Source organism: Glandiceps talaboti, chromosome 15 (genome assembly GCF_964340395.1).
Source record: "Glandiceps talaboti chromosome 15, keGlaTala1.1, whole genome shotgun sequence".
Taxonomy (NCBI): Eukaryota; Metazoa; Hemichordata; class Enteropneusta; family Spengelidae; genus Glandiceps; species Glandiceps talaboti.
The window spans coordinates 21,060,221-21,080,860 of NC_135563.1; the positions used below are offsets into that span (position 1 = coordinate 21,060,221).

General features: G+C 34.8%; 1 protein-coding gene across 1 annotated transcript; it reads left to right on the plus strand.

Moving 5' to 3' along the window:
- Nucleotides 1-859: 859 nt before the first annotated feature.
- On the plus strand, nt 860-13,606 carry LOC144446827 (NHL repeat-containing protein 2-like). The gene is made up of 8 exons (XM_078136670.1): nt 860-1,048; nt 3,719-4,449; nt 5,283-5,509; nt 6,248-6,479; nt 7,141-7,263; nt 7,635-7,844; nt 8,179-8,446; nt 9,003-13,606. The coding sequence occupies exons 1-8, from the start codon at nt 883-885 to the stop codon at nt 9,272-9,274; spliced, it is 2,229 nt and encodes a 742-aa protein (XP_077992796.1). The 5' UTR covers nt 860-882; the 3' UTR covers nt 9,275-13,606.
- Nucleotides 13,607-20,640: the final 7,034 nt, after the last annotated feature.

Here is a 20,640-nt window from a genome sequence, read left to right on the forward strand (position 1 = left end):
TTTCACAGTCAACAAGGCTAATACTAGCACAGACTTTCCAAATCAGAAATTAGACCGGCAGACAGACCGACGTTCATATATATATATATATATATATATATATATATATATATATATATATATATATATATATATATATATATATATATATATATATATATATATATATATATATATATATATATATATATAGACATGCAGACATGCAGGCAGGCAGTCAGGCAGGCAGGCAGAAAGACAGACAGACAGACAGACAGACAGACAGACAGACAGACAGACAGACAGACAGACAGACAGACAGACAGACTGAGACAGACAGACAGACAGACAGACAGACAGACAGACAGACAGACAGACAGACAGACAGACAGACAGATAGATAGATAGATAGATAGATAGATAGATAGATAGATAGATAGATAGATAGATAGATAGATAGATAGATAGATAGATAGATAGATAGATAGATAGATAGATAGATAGATAGATAGATAGATAGATAGATATTGTGTGCTATAACTTATAATGACAAAAGAGAATAGATGAGAGTAAATAAGAATAAGAACAAATAGATAAGAGTCGACCAAGGAAGAGAAAGGGGGGAATGAAACAGGGAAATAAATTGGAAAAGTTAAACTTTGACATGTTATAGTGGGTTTGTCAAATATCCAGACACCTAGGGACAACGTGTAAACGATATGTGTAATATGTCTTCAGAGACGACTTTAGCAATTTCTGATCAAATAAAAACGTACTGTATGCGTATGAGTCACTTTCACGTGTCTATGTAAAATACAAACTGCTACTGAGTTACGCCCACTACACAGCTGACAGTTCTTCAACTGGTGGTGTCGTGAAATCACACACAAACAAACCACCAACATGGCGGAGGTGGTGGATACGTCGAAAGTAATATCAGCGGGAAATCATCTAGAAGCGAGTTTAATCGACACTACAACACAAGAACAACGCGATGCAGTCATTTATGAATATATCGACAAGGCAGCCAACAGTCAGGATAAAGTCTATGTTCCAGATTTTAAAGACGGTACGTAACTTTGTCCTGATGTTTACATCAATACATGTTTGATCGTACATTAGCGCTACGCATGATATTGATATTGTCAACAATGTACTGGATCGCTGAGGGCATTAAGTAGTGTCTTCGTACATCATGATGTTTTGAATTAATTACACCAAAATTAATGTGTTATGGCAGTAGTTTCTGAAATATTACGATTTCACTTTTGAAAAAAAAAACGCATACGTTATACGCGTCGTTCAGTTTGGATATACGCCAGAGCTGCCACCGTCTATGATACACTATCTAGTGTAGTGTCATGTCCTTATATGGTCATGTCGAAGGTATGATCACATAGCATCTGTACTCTCAAGGGAAATATAACCAGGATGCTCTTTATGTATCTACTAATATTACTAATTATCATAATTTCAGCGTCAGTTCTATTTTCATAACACATAACAGTGATCATATCGAAGTCGTTTATCCAGAGAGCAGTTGTTTGTCATAATGTCTCAGAATTTTTTTTTATGATAAAAAAAAATAACCCTGACCAGAAATGCCCTTTATTATGAGTAGTATTTTGGTATTGCTAATGAAATTCGTAATTTTATTTTCATTTATACGTTTTTATTTGCATTCTGTCAGTGGGTCTTTTGTGAACAGTAAATAGTAAGTTAGTTACTGTTGAATTTCACTGGATATTGAAAAAAAAATTCTATTTTGTTGTTGTTTTTAAAACAAACACATATGATGAACATTCTACTTTTTAGTTTGTGCAGACACATATAATACCTATTTTCATATGAATGCAAATTTAAAAGAAAAATAACTGAACATAATAAACCTAAGTCATAATGCATAGATTGTGAATAACAACATCCATGATGACATCATACTACCTGTACATACCATTAAAACCTTTGTTTGGAAAAAGGTCAGTGACACTTTGTGCAGTCTAGTCCTATAAGTATTACGATCATGTCACCATGTAGTCAAATCAGTTTCTTTAGCACAGAATTCTGTTTTTACAGTGATAGTTAAATATTGGCGCATTGATATAAAGGTGGTGATGTTATTGCATCCTCACGTCACTTACATTCACCCTGGGTGGAGGATCACTGACTGAATGAAGACAGTAACCAATTACAACTCTCTGTTAGTGTGTGATGGATTACTACATGCACTGTTCATCCCTTCCCCAGTAGATTTAGATAGCTTTTCGATGGAATTTGTCCATTTGACTATACATTAAAAAAAAGGGATTGTTACACATATATAGTATAAACTAGACTACACTTTATAAAGCTTACAAATAAATTTTGGTAAGTGGCAATACACATATAAATACTGATATTAACCTTTCTATGCATATTACTTTTTACTAAATATTTTAGTCCTGTTGTAAGAACTTATAATAATTGTAGTAGTGGGGTTTTTTTTGGCCAATGTCAAAACTGCATGTTTGGTGAACAAAAAAAAAGTGTTGATTGCTGACATATTTCAGGAGGATTTCACTCAGTCAATCTTGACAACTGTCTGACTAAAATTTATATACAAAGTACCGTAATTGACAAAGGCATGATGCAAGATCTCCAAAATATAGTTTTGTGTTCTTAAAGTAAGCCTACAATTTCAACCATGATACAAAATTTACAAAATTCTACCAGAACTTAGAGTGTGTAAATCAATATGTTGACATTGTGAACTGCAAGACTTTCAAATGAACAATAGGTCTTTGTATCAGAAGGTCACTGTCGTAGTAAATAGTATTGTTCTTATGCATTTAGTGTACTTGAAGCTTTCAAGTTAAGTGGTGGCAATACATGGTGTCATTGCCAAAAAAGCAGTGAGAATATTTTCTGTGTGTTATAAGTGTGAATATGTTTAGATAAAGAAAGCAGACAGACTGACACTTTTATTCAGTTTCATGAGAGATCGGATAAATGACATTTTAAGAAATTGTAGGAGAACTGTCAACATCAAAAAGAAAATGTAAATTTTCCTTGACCTCTAAACAAAATGGACAAACAGCAGAACAATGAACATAACTCTATAAGCCAAACCACTGACCAGTGTGTCCTCTAATGATAGCCAAATTTTGTTGTGGGTCAAAATGATAAAACCTGACATTTCTTGTAAGTCACCACATAGTAAGAGATTGGGGAACACCAAATTTTGGTGCGTCACTAGAAAGTATGTATGTCAGTGGTGCATCAAATTGGCTTAGTGGGCACACTGCCACTGATATACGTCAAATACCAAATACCAACAACTCAGTCTTGGGGTATTTCCTTGTTTCTAACTAGATGACAAGTTTACTGCAAATAACTATTTAGTCTGAATTATAATTCTGCACAAATTGCAGAAAATACAGTCTCAGTCTTGGAGTATAAAAACATTTTGCCTTCAGGATATTGTTGTGACTAACTTCAGTTGAAGAATAAGAATGACATTTACAAAGGTTTCAGAACCCTTGAAACAAGGGGAAAGGAGAGGAAATGGTTTCAGAACCTAAAAAACAAGAGAGGTTGCACTATAAATTTCTATCTTGTTTATAATGTCAGTAGAGTAGAGAACCCTGTAAAAAGCCAAAGACACTTCTGTAGATTTTACAACAAACTTACTGTCCATAAAATCTAGTAAAACTAGTAATATTGTACTCTAGTTGATTCAGTTTAAATCTTGTCTTTACAGGTTTGGAATGGCTGAACACAACCCAACCACTTTCAATCTATAATGACCTACATGGTAAAATTGTGGTGTTAGATTTCTTTACCTATTGTTGTATCAACTGTATACATGTGTTACCTGACCTAGAAGCACTAGAAGAACAATTCTCAGTAGAAGATGGTGTTGTCATTCTTGGTGTCCATTCAGCCAAATTTCCAAATGAGAAAACATCAGCAAATATCCTGAGTGCAGTGTTGAGATACGACATATCTCATCCAGTCGTAAACGATCACGATGCTACATTGTGGCAACTTTTACAGATTCAGTGTTGGCCAACATTTGTTATCGTTGGTCCAGAAGGAGAAGTTCTTCTGATTTTAGCAGGAGAGGGCAACCGTGAAAAGCTAATGGACTTCATTGGTATTGCAGTAGAATGTTACAAGGCCAAGGGACAGTTAAGCAATCATAGTGTACCCATAGCTCTCATCAAGGATTCCCTACCTCCAACGCCACTTTCTTTTCCTGGAAAAATAACTCTGGATTCATCCAATGATAATCTGGTTGTCTCTGATAGTGGACATCATCGTATTCTGATAGTGTCTAAAGAAGGTGTGGTAAGAGAGTGTATTGGTGGATCTAGTAGTGGATGTAATGATGGCAGCTTTGAAGAAGCTAGGTTTCATTCACCACAGGGCATTGTGTGTCATGAAGATTACATCTATGTAGCTGATACAGACAACCATGCCATAAGACAGGTCAGTACAAGTATCACAGGTAGTGACAGACAACCATGCCATAAGACAGGTCAGTACTAGTATCACAGGTAGTGACAGACAACCATGCCATAAGACAGGTCAGTGCAAATGTACTAGTATCACAGGTAGTGACAGACAACCATGCCATAAGACAGGTCAGTACTAGTGTCACAATGTGACACTAGTACTGACCTGTCTTATGGCATGGTTGTCTGTCACTACCTGTGACACTACTACTGACCTGTCTTATGGCACAGTTGTCTGTCACTACCTGTGATAGTGTGACACTAATACTAACCCGTCTTATTTTCTGAGTATCTGTCACTACATGTGACATGTAGTGACAGATACTCAGAAAATAAGACAGGTTAGTATTAGTGTCACACTATCACACTTAGTGACAGACAACCGTGCCATAAGACAGGTCAGTAGTAGTGTCACAGGTAGTGACAGATACTAGTACGCAGAAAATAAGACAGGTTAGTATTAGTGTCACACAAGACAGGTCTGACTTCTTGTTCGAGAATAATCAAAGACAACACCGCATACCAATAAAGGTCAGACCAAATGTCAGACCTCAATACACATTGTCAAACAAGAAAACTAGAATTTTAATACTACTACTAGACAAGTGTAAGAATTGATAATACGTTAAATTTCCTACAAGAAACAGATGAATAATTTACATATTTTGTGTAAAAGATTATTGAAACCCTGCCAATGGTTTGATATGCCATAAATGGAAGAGAAATGTGAGAAGAATTTAAGATAATAACAAGAAAATAAACAAACCCAAGAAAATTCTTTGACAGTAACTCTGTAATCATTTACAGATTGATTTGAATCTTCGACAAGTGACAACAATCATTGGTACTGGTGTCATTGGTAATGACAAAGAAGGTGGTGCTATAGGTAGATTACAACCCATTAGTTCACCATGGGATTTAGTACTTGGTAGTTCACCAGGTAGTGATCATATCGATATGTTATTTATTGCCATGGCTGGAACTCATCAAATATGGATATACTTCATGGATGATGCAAACTGGCTTAAAGGAAGGTAAGAAAATTAACTACTTTGTATATTTTGCATAGATTGTAGTAAATACTACCAAACCAGAGTGACTATAGAGTTTCAATTAGTCAGCACAATGTTTTTTAAATTTTATGTTGTTTACATTTTTTATTACAAATTACATAAAACAACACACAGACACTGATAGTGCACATGCATATATTTTATCTCACTGTGAACACAAATCATCATCACTGTCAGATGAAACAAGGAAGATTCAAACACAAAACTGTTTATTTGTGTTCACAGTGAGATAAAATGTAACATTTTTTGTCCATGCATGCTATAAGTGTATATAGTTTGTTTGTGTAATTCATAACAAAAGAATTGTGTGAGATGTAAAAAAATCCTGCTGCCTAACTGAAACTCTATAGTCTCTCTAGTTTGGTTGTAAACATAGCTGTAACACTGGTGTTAGCTCAACCCCCACCCAACCACATTCAGCTGTCATGCCTACATCATCAATAGAATAATAGTACCATGTCTTTATAAATTCAAATTTTCAATTGCCAAGGTAGATTGAGGTTGAAAGCCAGTGAATAAAAATTGATATAATAAAAGAATGAATGTATAGTATGTAAAGTATACACAGTAGAAAATGAACTTGTCATATACAGTTCAAATATAAGGTGCTCTGACAATGTGTATAATGTGAAATAGTCTAGTCAGTATTTTCACTGTCCACAAAATAAATGATAACAATTATTTCTGTTCCTTCTACAGTCACTACAAGAAAGGAAGCTGTTTACGATTTGCTGGAAGTGGAAATGAAGAGAATAGAAATAACAGTTATCCACACAAGGCTGCCTTTGCACAACCGTCTGGTCTCTGTATTGCTACAGAAGAAAAACACAACTGTCTGTATGTTGCTGACAGTGAAAGCAGTAGTGTTAGGACTGTCTCATTAAAAGATGGGGCAACCAAGGGTGTAGTCGGAGGGGCAATGGATCCAATGGTAAGAAAACTAATATAAATGTGGTCTTGATATTCCAAATAATAAAAGGAATATTATAATGGAAATGTTGTATTTTCAAAATAATACTGTATTTGTATACTGGTGTAAATTGTTAATTTCCAATGTTCTAGTAGTTTTAATATAAATATTTTATTTGTTGAAAGGTTCAATATAGCAGTTACTTTAATAAGGATGATATATATTATAGGTAAAATTAAATTACTTTCCCATGACATTTTACCAGGATTCCTCATCAGTATAATGGTTGAATATACAAAATGAAGTGTATTTTACATCATTTCCACCTGCCTATTACATAGCTTTTTATACATAACAGAATCACAGCATGAGCGTGACAGCTTACAAACTTGGCATATCTCAACAGCTGGTCTTGACAGCAAGTATACTCTCAGAAAGTCTAATGCAGCATATAAGTAAAACAACAAAATCAACAGAGCTTAAAGAGCCAAGCGTCAGCTGGGTTTGATTTAAAAAACAAAATTGACCAGCTCTGTATGTAAGAAGGGTGATTCTCAGTTTGACCCTGCCATGCATGCTGAACAATGCAGGTTAAAGAACTGATCAGAGCTCTGACAATGTATAGATGATAGCTTGTAGAGAGACAAGTAGAGAATAATGTATATTCATATTTATTTGACAGGATCTATTTGCATTTGGTGATGTGGATGGGAAGGGGATGGAGGCCAAGTTACAACATCCACTTGATGTAGCCTGGAATAAATATGATGAGAAGGTCTATGTGGCCGACTCATACAATCACAAGGTATGCAATGTCAGCTATGACTTCACGTTTCACATTGTGTCTCAGTCGGTAATACCGCAGACAAGTAAGAAATTGTGGTAATACTCAGCACTGCCAAGGACTAAGTTACTATGCACTGCAGTACAAACAAATTGTATGACAGTGAATTCAAAAAGAAAACTTTTTCATGGTCATCAAAAACAGATTAATCAACTTAGATGTAATATACATGTAGATAATGTAATAATTGGCTTTGTTATGTAGATACATTATTTCAATCCTATAATGATCAAAACTGATGAATATCAATGTAAACAAATTTATGAACATCTGAAATGATTTTCTGTATATGAAAGACAAATAAAAACTAAAGAAATAAACTTGTATTACAGATCAAAGTGATTGACCCAGTGAAGCGGACTTGTACCACTCTACTAGGAAGTGGTAATGTTGGATTGAGAGATGGTGATGAACCAGATGGTGTTGAATTCAATGAACCAGGTGGTCTTTGTATTAGCCAATGTGGAAAGACCTTATATGTAGCTGATACAAACAACCACTGTATCAGATTGGTGGACATGGAAACAAAACAAGTCAATCAGGTAAAGCACTGTTGATTGGTTGATGAAACTAAACACACCTGTTGGGTAACCAATCAGTGTTGGATGAAGCTATTCAGAGTTATACTTAAAACTAAAGTCCTTTGAAAGACAGTGGACATAGATTATGTTGATGGTTGACATAATGTAAAAAAAGAGACCACTGGAATCATATGCTAGTCAAAGGTAATATATAGTTTGTAAACAGTAGACAATCCTTTATTTCTAGTTTGGTCGCATAAAACCAACTATTCATTAAGTTATAAGTAGTCTTGTGTAGTCAAAACTTTCTTCTCATAAATATTCATCAATAAGTTTTGTTTTACTCTCTCCCCAGTTGAAGATTATTGTACCCAGAGAATCTAATTTGACACAGAATGACAGCGGTGGTGGTGGTGGTCGGAGTAGTAGTAGTAGTAGTAGTAGTAGTGGTGGTGGAAGTAGAAAAAAGACACGACTGACTCCCTTGAGTACACCCATCACTAAACAAGACACCCTCTATGTCTGTCCTGGTACCACCGTACAAGTACAAATTGATGTCCAGTTGTCACCAGACTTGGCATTAACACCAGGGGCACCCACAGGATGGCAGCTTTTATTAGACAGTAAGTCCCGTATTCTTTGTGTTCTATAGTCAGTAAAATTACAATGTGTACCACCATATCAGATACCATTTCATTCCTGAAACAACACTTTATATACAATGTACATGTATATCATCGTAAAGTCTACATGTTCATCTACACCAAGTATAACTAGTTGTGAGAAAATTATGAGTTTGGTACACAATATATGCACTGTTGAGTTTGGTTAAAACGACATTAGGATACACATAATAATGGGCTGAGTGAGTGAGTGATGGATGGTTTGGTTAATGTACCAAATGACAAGTTAATAGGATTAGTTACTGACTGACTGACTGACTGACAAAATATACATTTAAACTGATAAACTGATTGGTGGATTTTATATATGTATTAGCTTGTTGGAAATAAAGTCAGTGGCTTTCTCATAGACATTTGGAGGACTTGATTCAGTCAGTTGTTCGTTCGTTCGTTTTTTCTTTCGTTCTTTCATTCATTCATTCATTCATTCATTCATTCATTCATTCATTCATTCATTCATTCATTCATTCATTGACTTGTGTGGTTTTTTTTGTAGGTGATGAAGCCAGTGCTTTAGTTCCAAACAGTCAGAGGACAAGAGGCAAGATAACCAACATGGACCATCAACCATTGATCACACTACAAGTACCGGAAATATTGTCTGGTAGTGAGACATCTCTCAAAGTTGAATGTATGTTGTATTTCTGTGAGAAAACAGGCAACTGCCACATGAAAGGAATTGTGTTTGATATGCCAGTCAGTGTGGGTGAGAAGACGGATGAAACACAGACAACCAGTGTAACGTTACTGAAAGAGATCACAATATAAAACACAGACAGCCAGTGTAGCGTTACTCAAAGAGATCAAACACAGACAACCAGTGTAACGTTACTCAAAGAGATCAAACACAGACAACCAGTGTAACGTTACTCAAAGAGATCAAACACAGACAACCAGTGTAACGGTACTCAAAGAGATCAGAAACAACCAGTGTAACGTTACTCAAAGAGATCAACACAAACAACCAGTGTAACGTTACTCAAAGAAATCACAACATAAAACACAATCACAGATAACAACTATATTGGTCAATGCATGGTCTCACAAAGTTGTTAGTTCACTGCCGATGGTTTCACTTGCAAATTTTATTCTGAAATGAGGTATCACGTTGGATACGTAGCTCATGATCTCACATGGAAAGTTGTTTTGCTGTGAGTTGGCAATATCTTGATCCATGTCAAATACTAATAAACTTGTCATATTTGGCCGGTGTACATTACAGGAAGTGTCATTGTATCAATAAACAGTCACTTAGTATTTTATGATGAAAAAGTAAAACTGAAAGGTTGTCTCTTGATGTAAGAATACCATAATTGCAATCTATCACTTATTTTAAGACAAAATACACAAAAAGGTTGTCTTAAATACTGCCAGCAAATGATATATGATTACTGAAATTGTACTACTGGTGAACTATGATAGACACAAACTTAAATGTTACATTACATGAGGTAGATTATGTGATGGATAGACGATTTAAAGGTGGCTATTATGTGGCTATAATGCTTTACTGCCTTTGGCCATCGGCCCATAGCAAAAGAAAATGACACATATCAAATAAATGAGTAAATCATCCAATCAAAGGAAAACTTAGCTACTACACATCCTTGAGATAGCTTCCTTCCTCAATACAAATACTTGGTAGACAAATTTTGCCAGGTTACATATAATTTTAATATCTCTACTTGAAAAAAGATTGACCAAAGACTTGATTTGGATGTCAAAATGGTGGTTGTGGTAGTAATTTTTCCCTATGACTTTGATTATGTGGATATAATCTCTGTAATAAAATTAGTGCAAACCAGGATTGAGATTGAAAGTGAAACTACTTGAGATAAAAACTTGCTATCAGAAACACCACCCTCTATCATCGTAACCACAGCCTCTTTTATGGCACTGTCTAAAACACGCCGTCAATAGGTGATATTTCGTTATTTCGCAGTGTTGAGGAAGAAATAACAGCTCTGGTGTGCAAGAATGCCACCCTCCTGTGAGTGTAATTACATCAATGTTCATTGACTTGAGGGAAGCTTGCCATCAGAAATACCACCATTGGTCATCAGCTTGTCACATTAGTAGTTTTAGTCTGTGTCTGAGTTTAATAGCTTCCTGACTGTTCATCTGCCATTTATCATTGTAACTCTCTGATAACATTTCACAAAAAAAGTTGAAAAGCAGTGGATAAGGAAGTTATCTCAGAGTCACAGTTATACCAGTGATGAGAATGAAATCTCAAATAGAGACACATCTGACTAGCAGTCTGTTACAAGTTATGAAAACCCAGCCAGTGATTAGATGTATTGAAATCTTAATCTATCATGATTTTAACTTTTGATACATATAAATCATGATAAATAATTGTACAAAGATGGAATAAATTGTTGAGAGCAGGAATGGATTTATTGTCTTGTATAGAAGTTGTCATTTTACATAATATTAGGTAGAGCTAGGTACAGATGCTGTTTTCACAAATCGAATTTGATTTCAAAATAAGAAATTTTTATCATAGTTGATATAGCTTATTTTTGATTTTTTTTTAGAATGATTTATAAAAGTTTTAAATTAAAACTTAATGATAAGGCAGCTGAAATCCTTTTCTAAATGAACAGTTTGGGGATGAATCCAATTTTTGAATGAGCTATTTTGAGCTCTTTTACCAAAATTAACAATTTTGAAATGAGCAGTATATTTTCCTTTGTGATAATTTCACTAAGTTTTGGTAAAAAATTTGCATTTTAAAAAAAGTGTTAATCTTGATAACCGTGAATATTTGATGTTTTTTTAAAATTGTTTTTTTATGGATTAGTATTTGTCATATTCCAGCTCATCACTGCAGTATCTCTGACAGATTACTATATTGATTTGAATATCAAAAGTCACATGATTCAAATTCAGCTCTTTGATTGGCAAGGTACAGTTATTGATTAGAAGATCAAAAGTCACATGAATCAAACTTGTGGTATCGTCTTCAGAATTGAAATATAACATGTTTATCAACCTAATGAATGTATTCAAGGATACACCATATATGGTATTGACATTTGCCATACATGGTATTGTTATTTGCCATATATGGTAGTAATTTACCATATATGGTATTGTCAATTTCACCAACTTCATAAATCTTGCCGTTCTTGATTGAGCTATTGTCATCGACTCTACAGATATTTTAGTCATTATACATTCAGTCACATTTGTGCCTACCAGTGACTTCTCAAAATTAGGAAATAAGAACGAGATAATTTTCAAAATTTTAAAAATAAACATGATTTTGTATGTAGATCGTATTGACTATTGTGACATTTTATAAGAGTATAATATCAGATTTAGCCATTGTGGGGAATACTTCAGAAAGAATTGCAGATATCGTAACCATGACAACATTAAATCTGTTGGTCATAATTTTTGTTTACATGGAGGAGCATGTCAATCGATGATGAAAATCGTTTTTTTTAAAGTCATGTATGTGTCATGATGAAACAAATACATTTTGTTTGTATTGCCCTGTGTTGTATACAAGGCTATATTAATATATTTATCGAGTTGAATACCTGTATATGTATGTTGTCAAAAGTTTTTTATATTTTATTTAATTTTTGCAATTCTTGCATTATGAATAAATCACCAATTTTATAGTTATTACAGTAAGTTAATTTTGAATCAGTATGAATCGCACTGATAAATTGAATTTGTAAGTTTAAGAGGTATGTGCGCCCTCACAGGTGTCTTGTCATTTATTGAGTTGTTTTTAAGAACATATTTCTAGTTTTACCGTAAAATAGCCTTAAGTAGTATTTTATTATAAATGTTTGAATGTGATAATGTTGTGTGGTGTATATTTGTGGGATTGAAGTGCTTTTGGTACTGTGCTGGACAAATATTTACCAACAAACAACAAAATAGTCGTGAATATATCTGTATACACATCTTTATATGTACAATAATAGACAGTGCATATAACTATGTGAATAGTGTATATATATAAGCCCATATTAACAATGCATATTAACACATCTATAGAGTTCATATAGACATATTGGCAAATGATTTGTCTCAGTGCAGACAGTACTAAACTCAAAAATGTGTCAGAAACATAATCAGTGATGAATTAAACAAACCATGAATTAAAGTAATACAAGTTGAGTTTATAAACCTTTTATTCAACTGAACATAGTTACAAGAAACCTCAACTGAATATCATTCATATGGCCACTTTAAAGTCCAAACATTTAGATAGGGTAAAACTTATAGAACACACTACTTTTCAGATTATTGGTGAAACACTGTGATAAGATCCATGTAGAACAAGACGTATCTCTAGACTACAGTTTGAACACTTTGATTCAGTGGAACTGATAGAGATGTTGTTTTTCAAGAGTACAAATCACACATTGATAAGATCGTTGTAGAACCATTTGATAATTCTGTAAAACTTTGATTTATTTAGAACCAGTAAATAACAATGTTTTATAGACTATGAATGGAACACTTTGATTAGATCCATGGAACACTGATTAGATCCATGGAACTCTTTGCTTATATCCATGGAACACTTTGATTAGAGTCTTGTAACACTTTGATAGAATCCATGGAACACTTTGATTGGATCCATGGAACACTTTGATTAGAGTCATGGAACACTTTGATTGAATCCATGGAACACTTTGATTGGATCCATGGAACTCTTTGATTGGATCCATGTAGATCTGTTTTCTACATTCTTGACTAGGTCTATCTAGAACCAATAAATAGCACTGTTTTCTCCATCCTGAATAGAACACATGATACAAGAATTCCAAATACAGGCAAATCATGAATGTAAAGGTGTGTTATTTGTACATTTTTATATTTGTTGTGTACATCAATCAATCAATCAATCAATCAATCGTCAATCAATCAATCACATATCTATAGTGCCAAACTTGAGAGCAATTTTCTGTTTAGTAGTGGTGAGTGTCTAAATCACACTCTAGGCTTTGGTGAACAAATAAATCTTGAAATAATCCAGACTGGATGAATATCATGCAGCAAAGTATTCCATAGTTTGGGAGCAACATGGGTAATTTATATTGGTCACTGGTTGTGTTTTGTGTGTGTGTGTGTGTGTGTGTGTGTGTGTGTGTGTGTGTGTGTGTTCTCCTTGAAGGTTTTGATAGGGGCACTGACTTCTCATGTTATTCATGTTGTGTAAATGAACAAGGTACGGTTATAGTAGCTGTTAGCCATCTTGTAATTTCTGTGTTCCTTATGATGAACAAAGAATAGGGGAAACCAACTTTTTATAATGTCTGTGTTCTTATACATTGAATAAAGTAACAAGTCACCATACTTTCTTACAGCCTATAAGCACAGTGTCTAAATCTTATCAAGATACTTACTGCACTTGATGGACAATAAGTCTTAGTTGCTAAATGTCAAACACTACACCTTGTGAAGGCTGTATAGCCCCCCCCCCCCGATCCATTCAGCCCCAAATGGACACTCTAAGAGTGGTTATGAGTTGTCTGTACATATTTTAATGTGAAACTCCAAGAAAGAACAACGTGTTTGTGTAACTGTTTTGTGGTAGTGTTCAAATAAACAATGTGTGATGCAGAAGGCGTGTCTTCATTCTGTTTCTTCATACCTCAATAAGGTATAAATATTTACATATGAATATGCATAGGTAACCTTATGCATATTCCTATGTGAATATTTATGTATTAGCCCAAGATTATTGATGTAATTAACATTGGATGTATATGTATGGAATGTCGGTTAACAGTATGAAAGTATCGTATGAAGTTGAGAGAAACTTCTGTTTTGTATATATAATGGTGGAGAATTTACATATCGACTAAATTTCCGAAATATCTGAAATATGGTTCATGTTGTACTGTAGACATATCGTAATTCGCTTCAAGGATTCTGGAGGACGCCACCTACAGGTACAATACTGTAAATACTGCAGCGGGGATGCTGTTTGTGAAAATGACCTGTGCAACATTTGAACGTAGATGATACCTCTGCACACATGCAACCACAAGTAACTGGCTTTCGAAGTTATCGGTGGTAAACACCGTGGTACGTCGTTTGAGGTGGCATTGAGAGTCATAAGTTGGTCTTATCTGTGAACAGGTGTGTGTGTGTGGGGGGGGGGGGTTACTCATAAAACAGGCACGCTGTAAAATAAACTGCAGTAGGCAATAGTTCAAGATGGCAAGAAAGAAAATATTTTATTTTTTTCCTACAATAAATATCACAGTTGTAAAAAATATGAAGTGTAAATTATAAATTACGATTTAAAGATACGTATACAAGTAAAATACAAAGCTTTTTGTTATTCTCAGGCTGGCATCAGAATGAAATTCACTGATCACAAGACGACATGGGTAGCGACGACATGTGACATTATCGACTTGGTCGCAAAAAATCCATAAGTCAATATTAAGTTTAATTGATAATTTTAAATTTCACGTTGTCTTAAATCGGATCCGCGTTACTGATTTTTTGGTAGGCCACTCAGGGTTGGTAATTTAGTACCGTTGTTGCTTTGCTGGCTGGTTGACTGACTTCTTGATTATTTCGAATATAGTAATCTTCATCGTTTGGCTGGCCAACCCTTCACTAATCTTCCAAGGTGACTCCAACAGGTGGTTGTTCATATTTTACCATATAAGTCAAACTATGTTGGTCAGCAAAGGAAGTAGATTCTTCATCTTATTCTGTGACAGCTCAGTTGATTTCAAGTGTTAATATGTGTTGATGATTTGACGAATTCGTGTAATCACTGCAGCCAGGTCTTCAATATTACGCTGCGGTGACGTCATCAACATGGCTACGTCAGTTCTGATAAATTGTCGTCTGCTATATGTCGTATCAACCATATTGATATGTCTAGTTGTGTTGTGTTCTTTCTTCCCAATGTGATAGCAGACGTCTTCTAGGATTGTCTGTCGTGCCATCATTCGTGTTGGTTCGTGGTCTGCCATGACTGTGACTTTTTACGGAATCGCTCCTCTGTTGTTTGTCGGTCTTCTTCTGGTCCCTTGGACAGTAGCAGAACGCATATTCGAGCCCTGTCAGCATTTTGATGCGGTAAAGAAGTGTTGATACTTTGGAAACGTCGGACTATCTAGCAGTTGTTTTCGCTGTAGTTCAGAAATTGCCTTGTCGTCTGTTCCTTTCTTTCCTTATAAACGTTTTCATGTCGTCGATGAGCTCATCGCTTTGCCCACGTCATTAATACTTGCACGACAACATACGATGATAATGTCCAAATATGTCTATAACATCAGATATGATTGGTCAATAACCTACTCCTCCGTACACATGGTAAACACATACTTTCAAGGACATATTTGACTACGATATAGTTGAGAGCGCCAGTTTTTCGCCGAATTCAAAGGTTATACAGAATGAATGATCGACGTATAGTTCTCACATTTTTGGACAACTTATAATAATTTTACACTTAATGCATAGTTATGTGTAACATTTTACGATTGAAGTAGAATGCAACTTTTAGGAAATGCCACCTGTTTGTTAATTTCGATACAGTTAAAAAAACATATTTTGTTTGGTATTGAATACAAAAACAATACGTCACTTTGAAAACCATCTGCATTTTCCTCACTTATGTTTTTTTCATTACAGTTTTGTTCACGTTGAATAAACAAAATTTATTTAAACGGTTATTGACCGGATCTCTGTTCCACTACGGTATGACATTTTCAAACCGACTGGTCCATGTAAGCGATCGTACGGTATTAATAATTTGTCTTCTCTTGTATGGATTAAATTATAAATTCCAAATGTCCATACAAAATGTTGCACACAGACACAAAAACAGGCACAGGGGCACAGACACACACACACATACATACATACACACACACACACACACACACATATACATACATACATACATACATACATACATACATACATACATACATACATACATACATACATACATACATACATACATACATACATACATACATACATACATACATACATACATACATACATACATACATACATACATACATACATACATAGTAATTTTTATTCGTCCAAATAAATTCGGAAATTTATTGAATACCATTCCATAGTACATATATAATAGACCTGGTGATCGAGATCGTCTTTGGTAGATCTACGAAAACTAATATTGACCAATATGCATCACCAAGTAGTTCTTTTTAATGCTGTAATATGATAACACTTTTTATTAAATGAACATCTCTGATAAAAAAAAAGTTTGAAGCTGAGTCCATGACTTTACATGCTTAACAGTGTATTGCGTTAGCAATTTTAATTCGTTGTTCCTGTTTCAGTTAGTCGGAGTTAGTCTCATGGTATTGTGTAATTGTCGTCGTTCTACTTGATGACACGACAAAGTAATGAAGTACAATGTAAGATACACTATTAAAATGATGCGCCATACTATTAATGCATTCTATGCAGTCAATATGCAATGGTTTAATCAGTGTATTAGTAATTGCAATTCAATTTTAAAAGTTAAGTTTTTCATTATTAACTTGATATTTTCGATGTGTATTAACATTGTGTCATATTAATGACATATGGTGTGTTTTCCACTCAATTTGTGGTATTTTAAACATTTACATTACCAGCTTTAATACGGTGTTGGTCTTTCGGCAATTTAATTAATTTCACACATTTTTAGAAGATAGGCTAACGCAGTTTCGTTTTATTGCAGAATTAGATAATTTATCAAATATGGTCCGATGATTTCGTCATAATTAATCACGACATATTAGTCATTTACGGGGACTTCCTCCTCTTTGTACCATTTTACAATTACTATGTCAGCGACCTTTAAATCTAAATTTAGACATGTTGCTAAGGGAATGCCCAGATGTGCTATCGTACGAATAACACATTAATCTTGTCTTATCAGTTGTTTACTACACTGTGGGAAGGCCCTGGCTATGTGCTGAGTTCCACGTGCAAGGCATTCCAGATCAGCTTATTAACTTACAGATGTAGGCCAGGTAATTCAATGACGTGTCGTAACAATTTACTCGCATTGGGAAATATGAACTGAAATTATCATGGCAGCAATTGTAAGTTTTGGCCGTCTCCATATGATAATCAAAATCTACTAGTGAATGCTGACGTTGTACAATTGTTAACATGATTATACATCATTACATATACCGGTATTCAGTCGTATCTGATTATTCGAGAAATGTCTAAAATTATTAGAGAAAACAAAACATAAGTCGAGTAGGGACATGGCATAGAGATTCCTCCCTGACTCGAGGTACGTTATTGCGTATTATATAAACTGGTGTAAACTGAAAAATACTTGCGTCCAGTGAATATATTTGAGCTTTGAAATCTCAGAAGTGGCGGAGCTAGAACTGAGAATATAGAGTGACCCCACATCCTGTGTCCCGTGAATTGGTAGTTCCTGTCCATATCCCCTATACACAGAATACATAGTCCCCCCCCCCCACATACACCATATATCTGTATTTCAAACTCTGTACGCAATCTGAACATTAATATCATAAGGATTTTTTTACAAATTTATCCTTCAAGTAAGGTCATAGAAATAAAGGCAAAGGTCATAGCAATGGTACAGCTATTGTTTTAGTGATATCATACCTGTTGCAACAGTTTTTGTAGTTCCCACACTTGGACGTGTTAATGATCACAACGATTAATTTCAAGGACTCTATGTTTTTGATGACTTGCAAGGGAAATGCACATATGACAATGGGCTATGTGCTACGGCACGATATGGTATAGAATACTCGGTGTTACGACAGTTTGATGTTACGACACCACTGTCGTAAAGCAATGGGTCTCATTACGGCACTGTCCAAAACGTATAATTTTTCTTTGGGTCAGCGGAGTTATATTCTTTACCTTGCAAGAATGGTCAACACTGCAACTTGAATTTTCGATAGTGAAAAAATCCCTTCACAAGTTGTTTTGTTCAAAAATACAATTTTTTGAAATACAAACTGTATTTATGACAAGTTTCCTTCTTTGGTGTACAGGGAATATACAATTAATAATCCTAACACACAAGGATGTCTATACAATGTAAATCATCACGCTACTGCTAGCATAGCATTGGTCCAGGATTGGAATACAATTAGATGGTCTAGAACTCTGGTCTAGAAACGCCTGTCTGATTACAAATTATTAACCAGCGTATAATTAATACATTACATATATTACCTTATAGCCCAAACCCAACCAATGACATGACCTAGCATCTTGCCATGGCAACAACGTGCCCACAACACAATAGCAGGGGACATCTTTAATAGTATAGTCCAGAGCTTGGCTATCTGTCATGGCCATTCTGTTCATCAGAATAATCCATTGGGCCTTCAATCTTCATCTGAGACAACAACGAGTTTGGATTCTATTCTTCCCATAGTAGACTCAGAAAGAGGTGAAATTCACAAAATAATGTAGTAAAAGAAGGAGATCGTGTTTTAATAAGAGAACAAATCCTGGCGTGCTACGTGGTATAAAATTATGTGTAGATTGCATCATATATGACTCACATTACAACGAGGACACGTTTTAGTACACTGTATGAAATATACGTGTCTCTCTTGTCAATCTCTGTTTCATTCATTCATTCATTCATTCGTTCATTCATTCATTCATTGATTAATTAATTAATTAATTCATTCATTCATTCATTCATTCAGTCAGTCAGTCAGTCAGTCAGTCAGTCATTCAGTCAGTCAGTCAGTCAGTCAGTCAGTCAGTCAGTCATTCAGTCAGTCAGTCAGTCAGTCAGCCAGTCAGTCAGTCAGTCAGTCAGTCAGTCATTTATTCTTTCATTAATTTACTTGTCGTTTTTATTAACTTCGGGTGTTACTAATTCATTTTTCTTTCCTGTTTGCCAACAGAAATTTAAGTTCTCAACGATTTACATTTCTAGTAGGATATTTTTTTATTAACAGAGAAGTATATCTTACTAAATACACAATAACTTATAGTGTACATAGGAAGATACTTTTGATAATTAAATTGCTTGGGTACTCCTTTTTTCATTTTATTTTCTTAATTTAACTTTGAACAATTCTTTTCTTTTTCACCCCCCCCCCTTTTTCTTTTGGGGGGGGGGGGGGGGTTCTGTCGGTTAATTTGAATCATAATAGCTGTATGCTAATAGGCCTCAGGTCAGGGGTCAGTAACGAACAGTCTCTTACTTGGGGGTAGATTTACATCACCCCCCCCCCACACACACACACACACACACGTATATCATGTAGACCAACAAAGTTCATCAAGTTATAAAAAAAATTCCAACTTTAATTGCGTTTATAAAATAATGAAACCACTTTGAACTGAACATTCCTCAGTTATGAAATATCGACTTTGTCAATAATTGAAAATCTCTATCGTTGGCACATACTGTGCACATACCACCTGACCATAGTCAGACTTTTTAACTTCAAGATAAAATAAATGTCTTGAATTCTTAAGACTCTAAAACTCAGAGTCGAATAAATAAAGTCCTGGCAGTCTACACGACATGCACAATACACTGTATCAATTCAATAAATAAAGTTGTGGGATGTCCGAGTCGTAGTAACCTATCTTTAAAAAACCATTACACTGTAGATATAAATAACTTCAGGTTGTCTCGAATGTCTTCTTTACGCCTTGAACTGTCACAGATTATCTGGTCATCCAGTTACATTCAAATTATTGTCTCTCGACGAAACTTACAGGTGTCCATTAGAGCATCTTCTTCATTTCTTGAGTTCAGGGTTGATCCTTAGAATTCACAATCATAGGTCTTCTACGTCAATTTCAATGTCAACAGAGTATCCCATAATTAATCTTCATACAGTCATTGTTACTATGATTCTGTTGATATATTCTTCATAAAGAAATCATGTTCAAATCGTTTCAATTTCACTTGTAATCAATATCTTCATAATCACCAGTCCTTGTATTAATATCTATTCTCCTACCATCATTAAATACTGCATCTTCGTCGTGTGGCCGAAGTCCATTTTCCTTCTGCCGGATTTGCTGGTAGTAGTCGCCCTACTTTTCGTACTGGACTGACTGGACGTACTGGTATTGCTTTTAACTGACTCAGATCTCCTCCTCTGTTCTTGGGCCAATATGTCACCCTC

Coding starts and splice junctions, on each gene's coding strand:
- LOC144446827 (XM_078136670.1), top strand. CDS start 883: ATGGCGGAGGTGGTGGATACGTCGAAAGTAATATCAGCGGGAAATCAT. Junction 1,049..3,718: donor TGTTCCAGATTTTAAAGACG/GTACGTAACTTT, acceptor TTGTCTTTACAG/GTTTGGAATGGCTGAACACA. Junction 7,264..7,634: donor CCGACTCATACAATCACAAG/GTATGCAATGTC, acceptor CTTGTATTACAG/ATCAAAGTGATTGACCCAGT.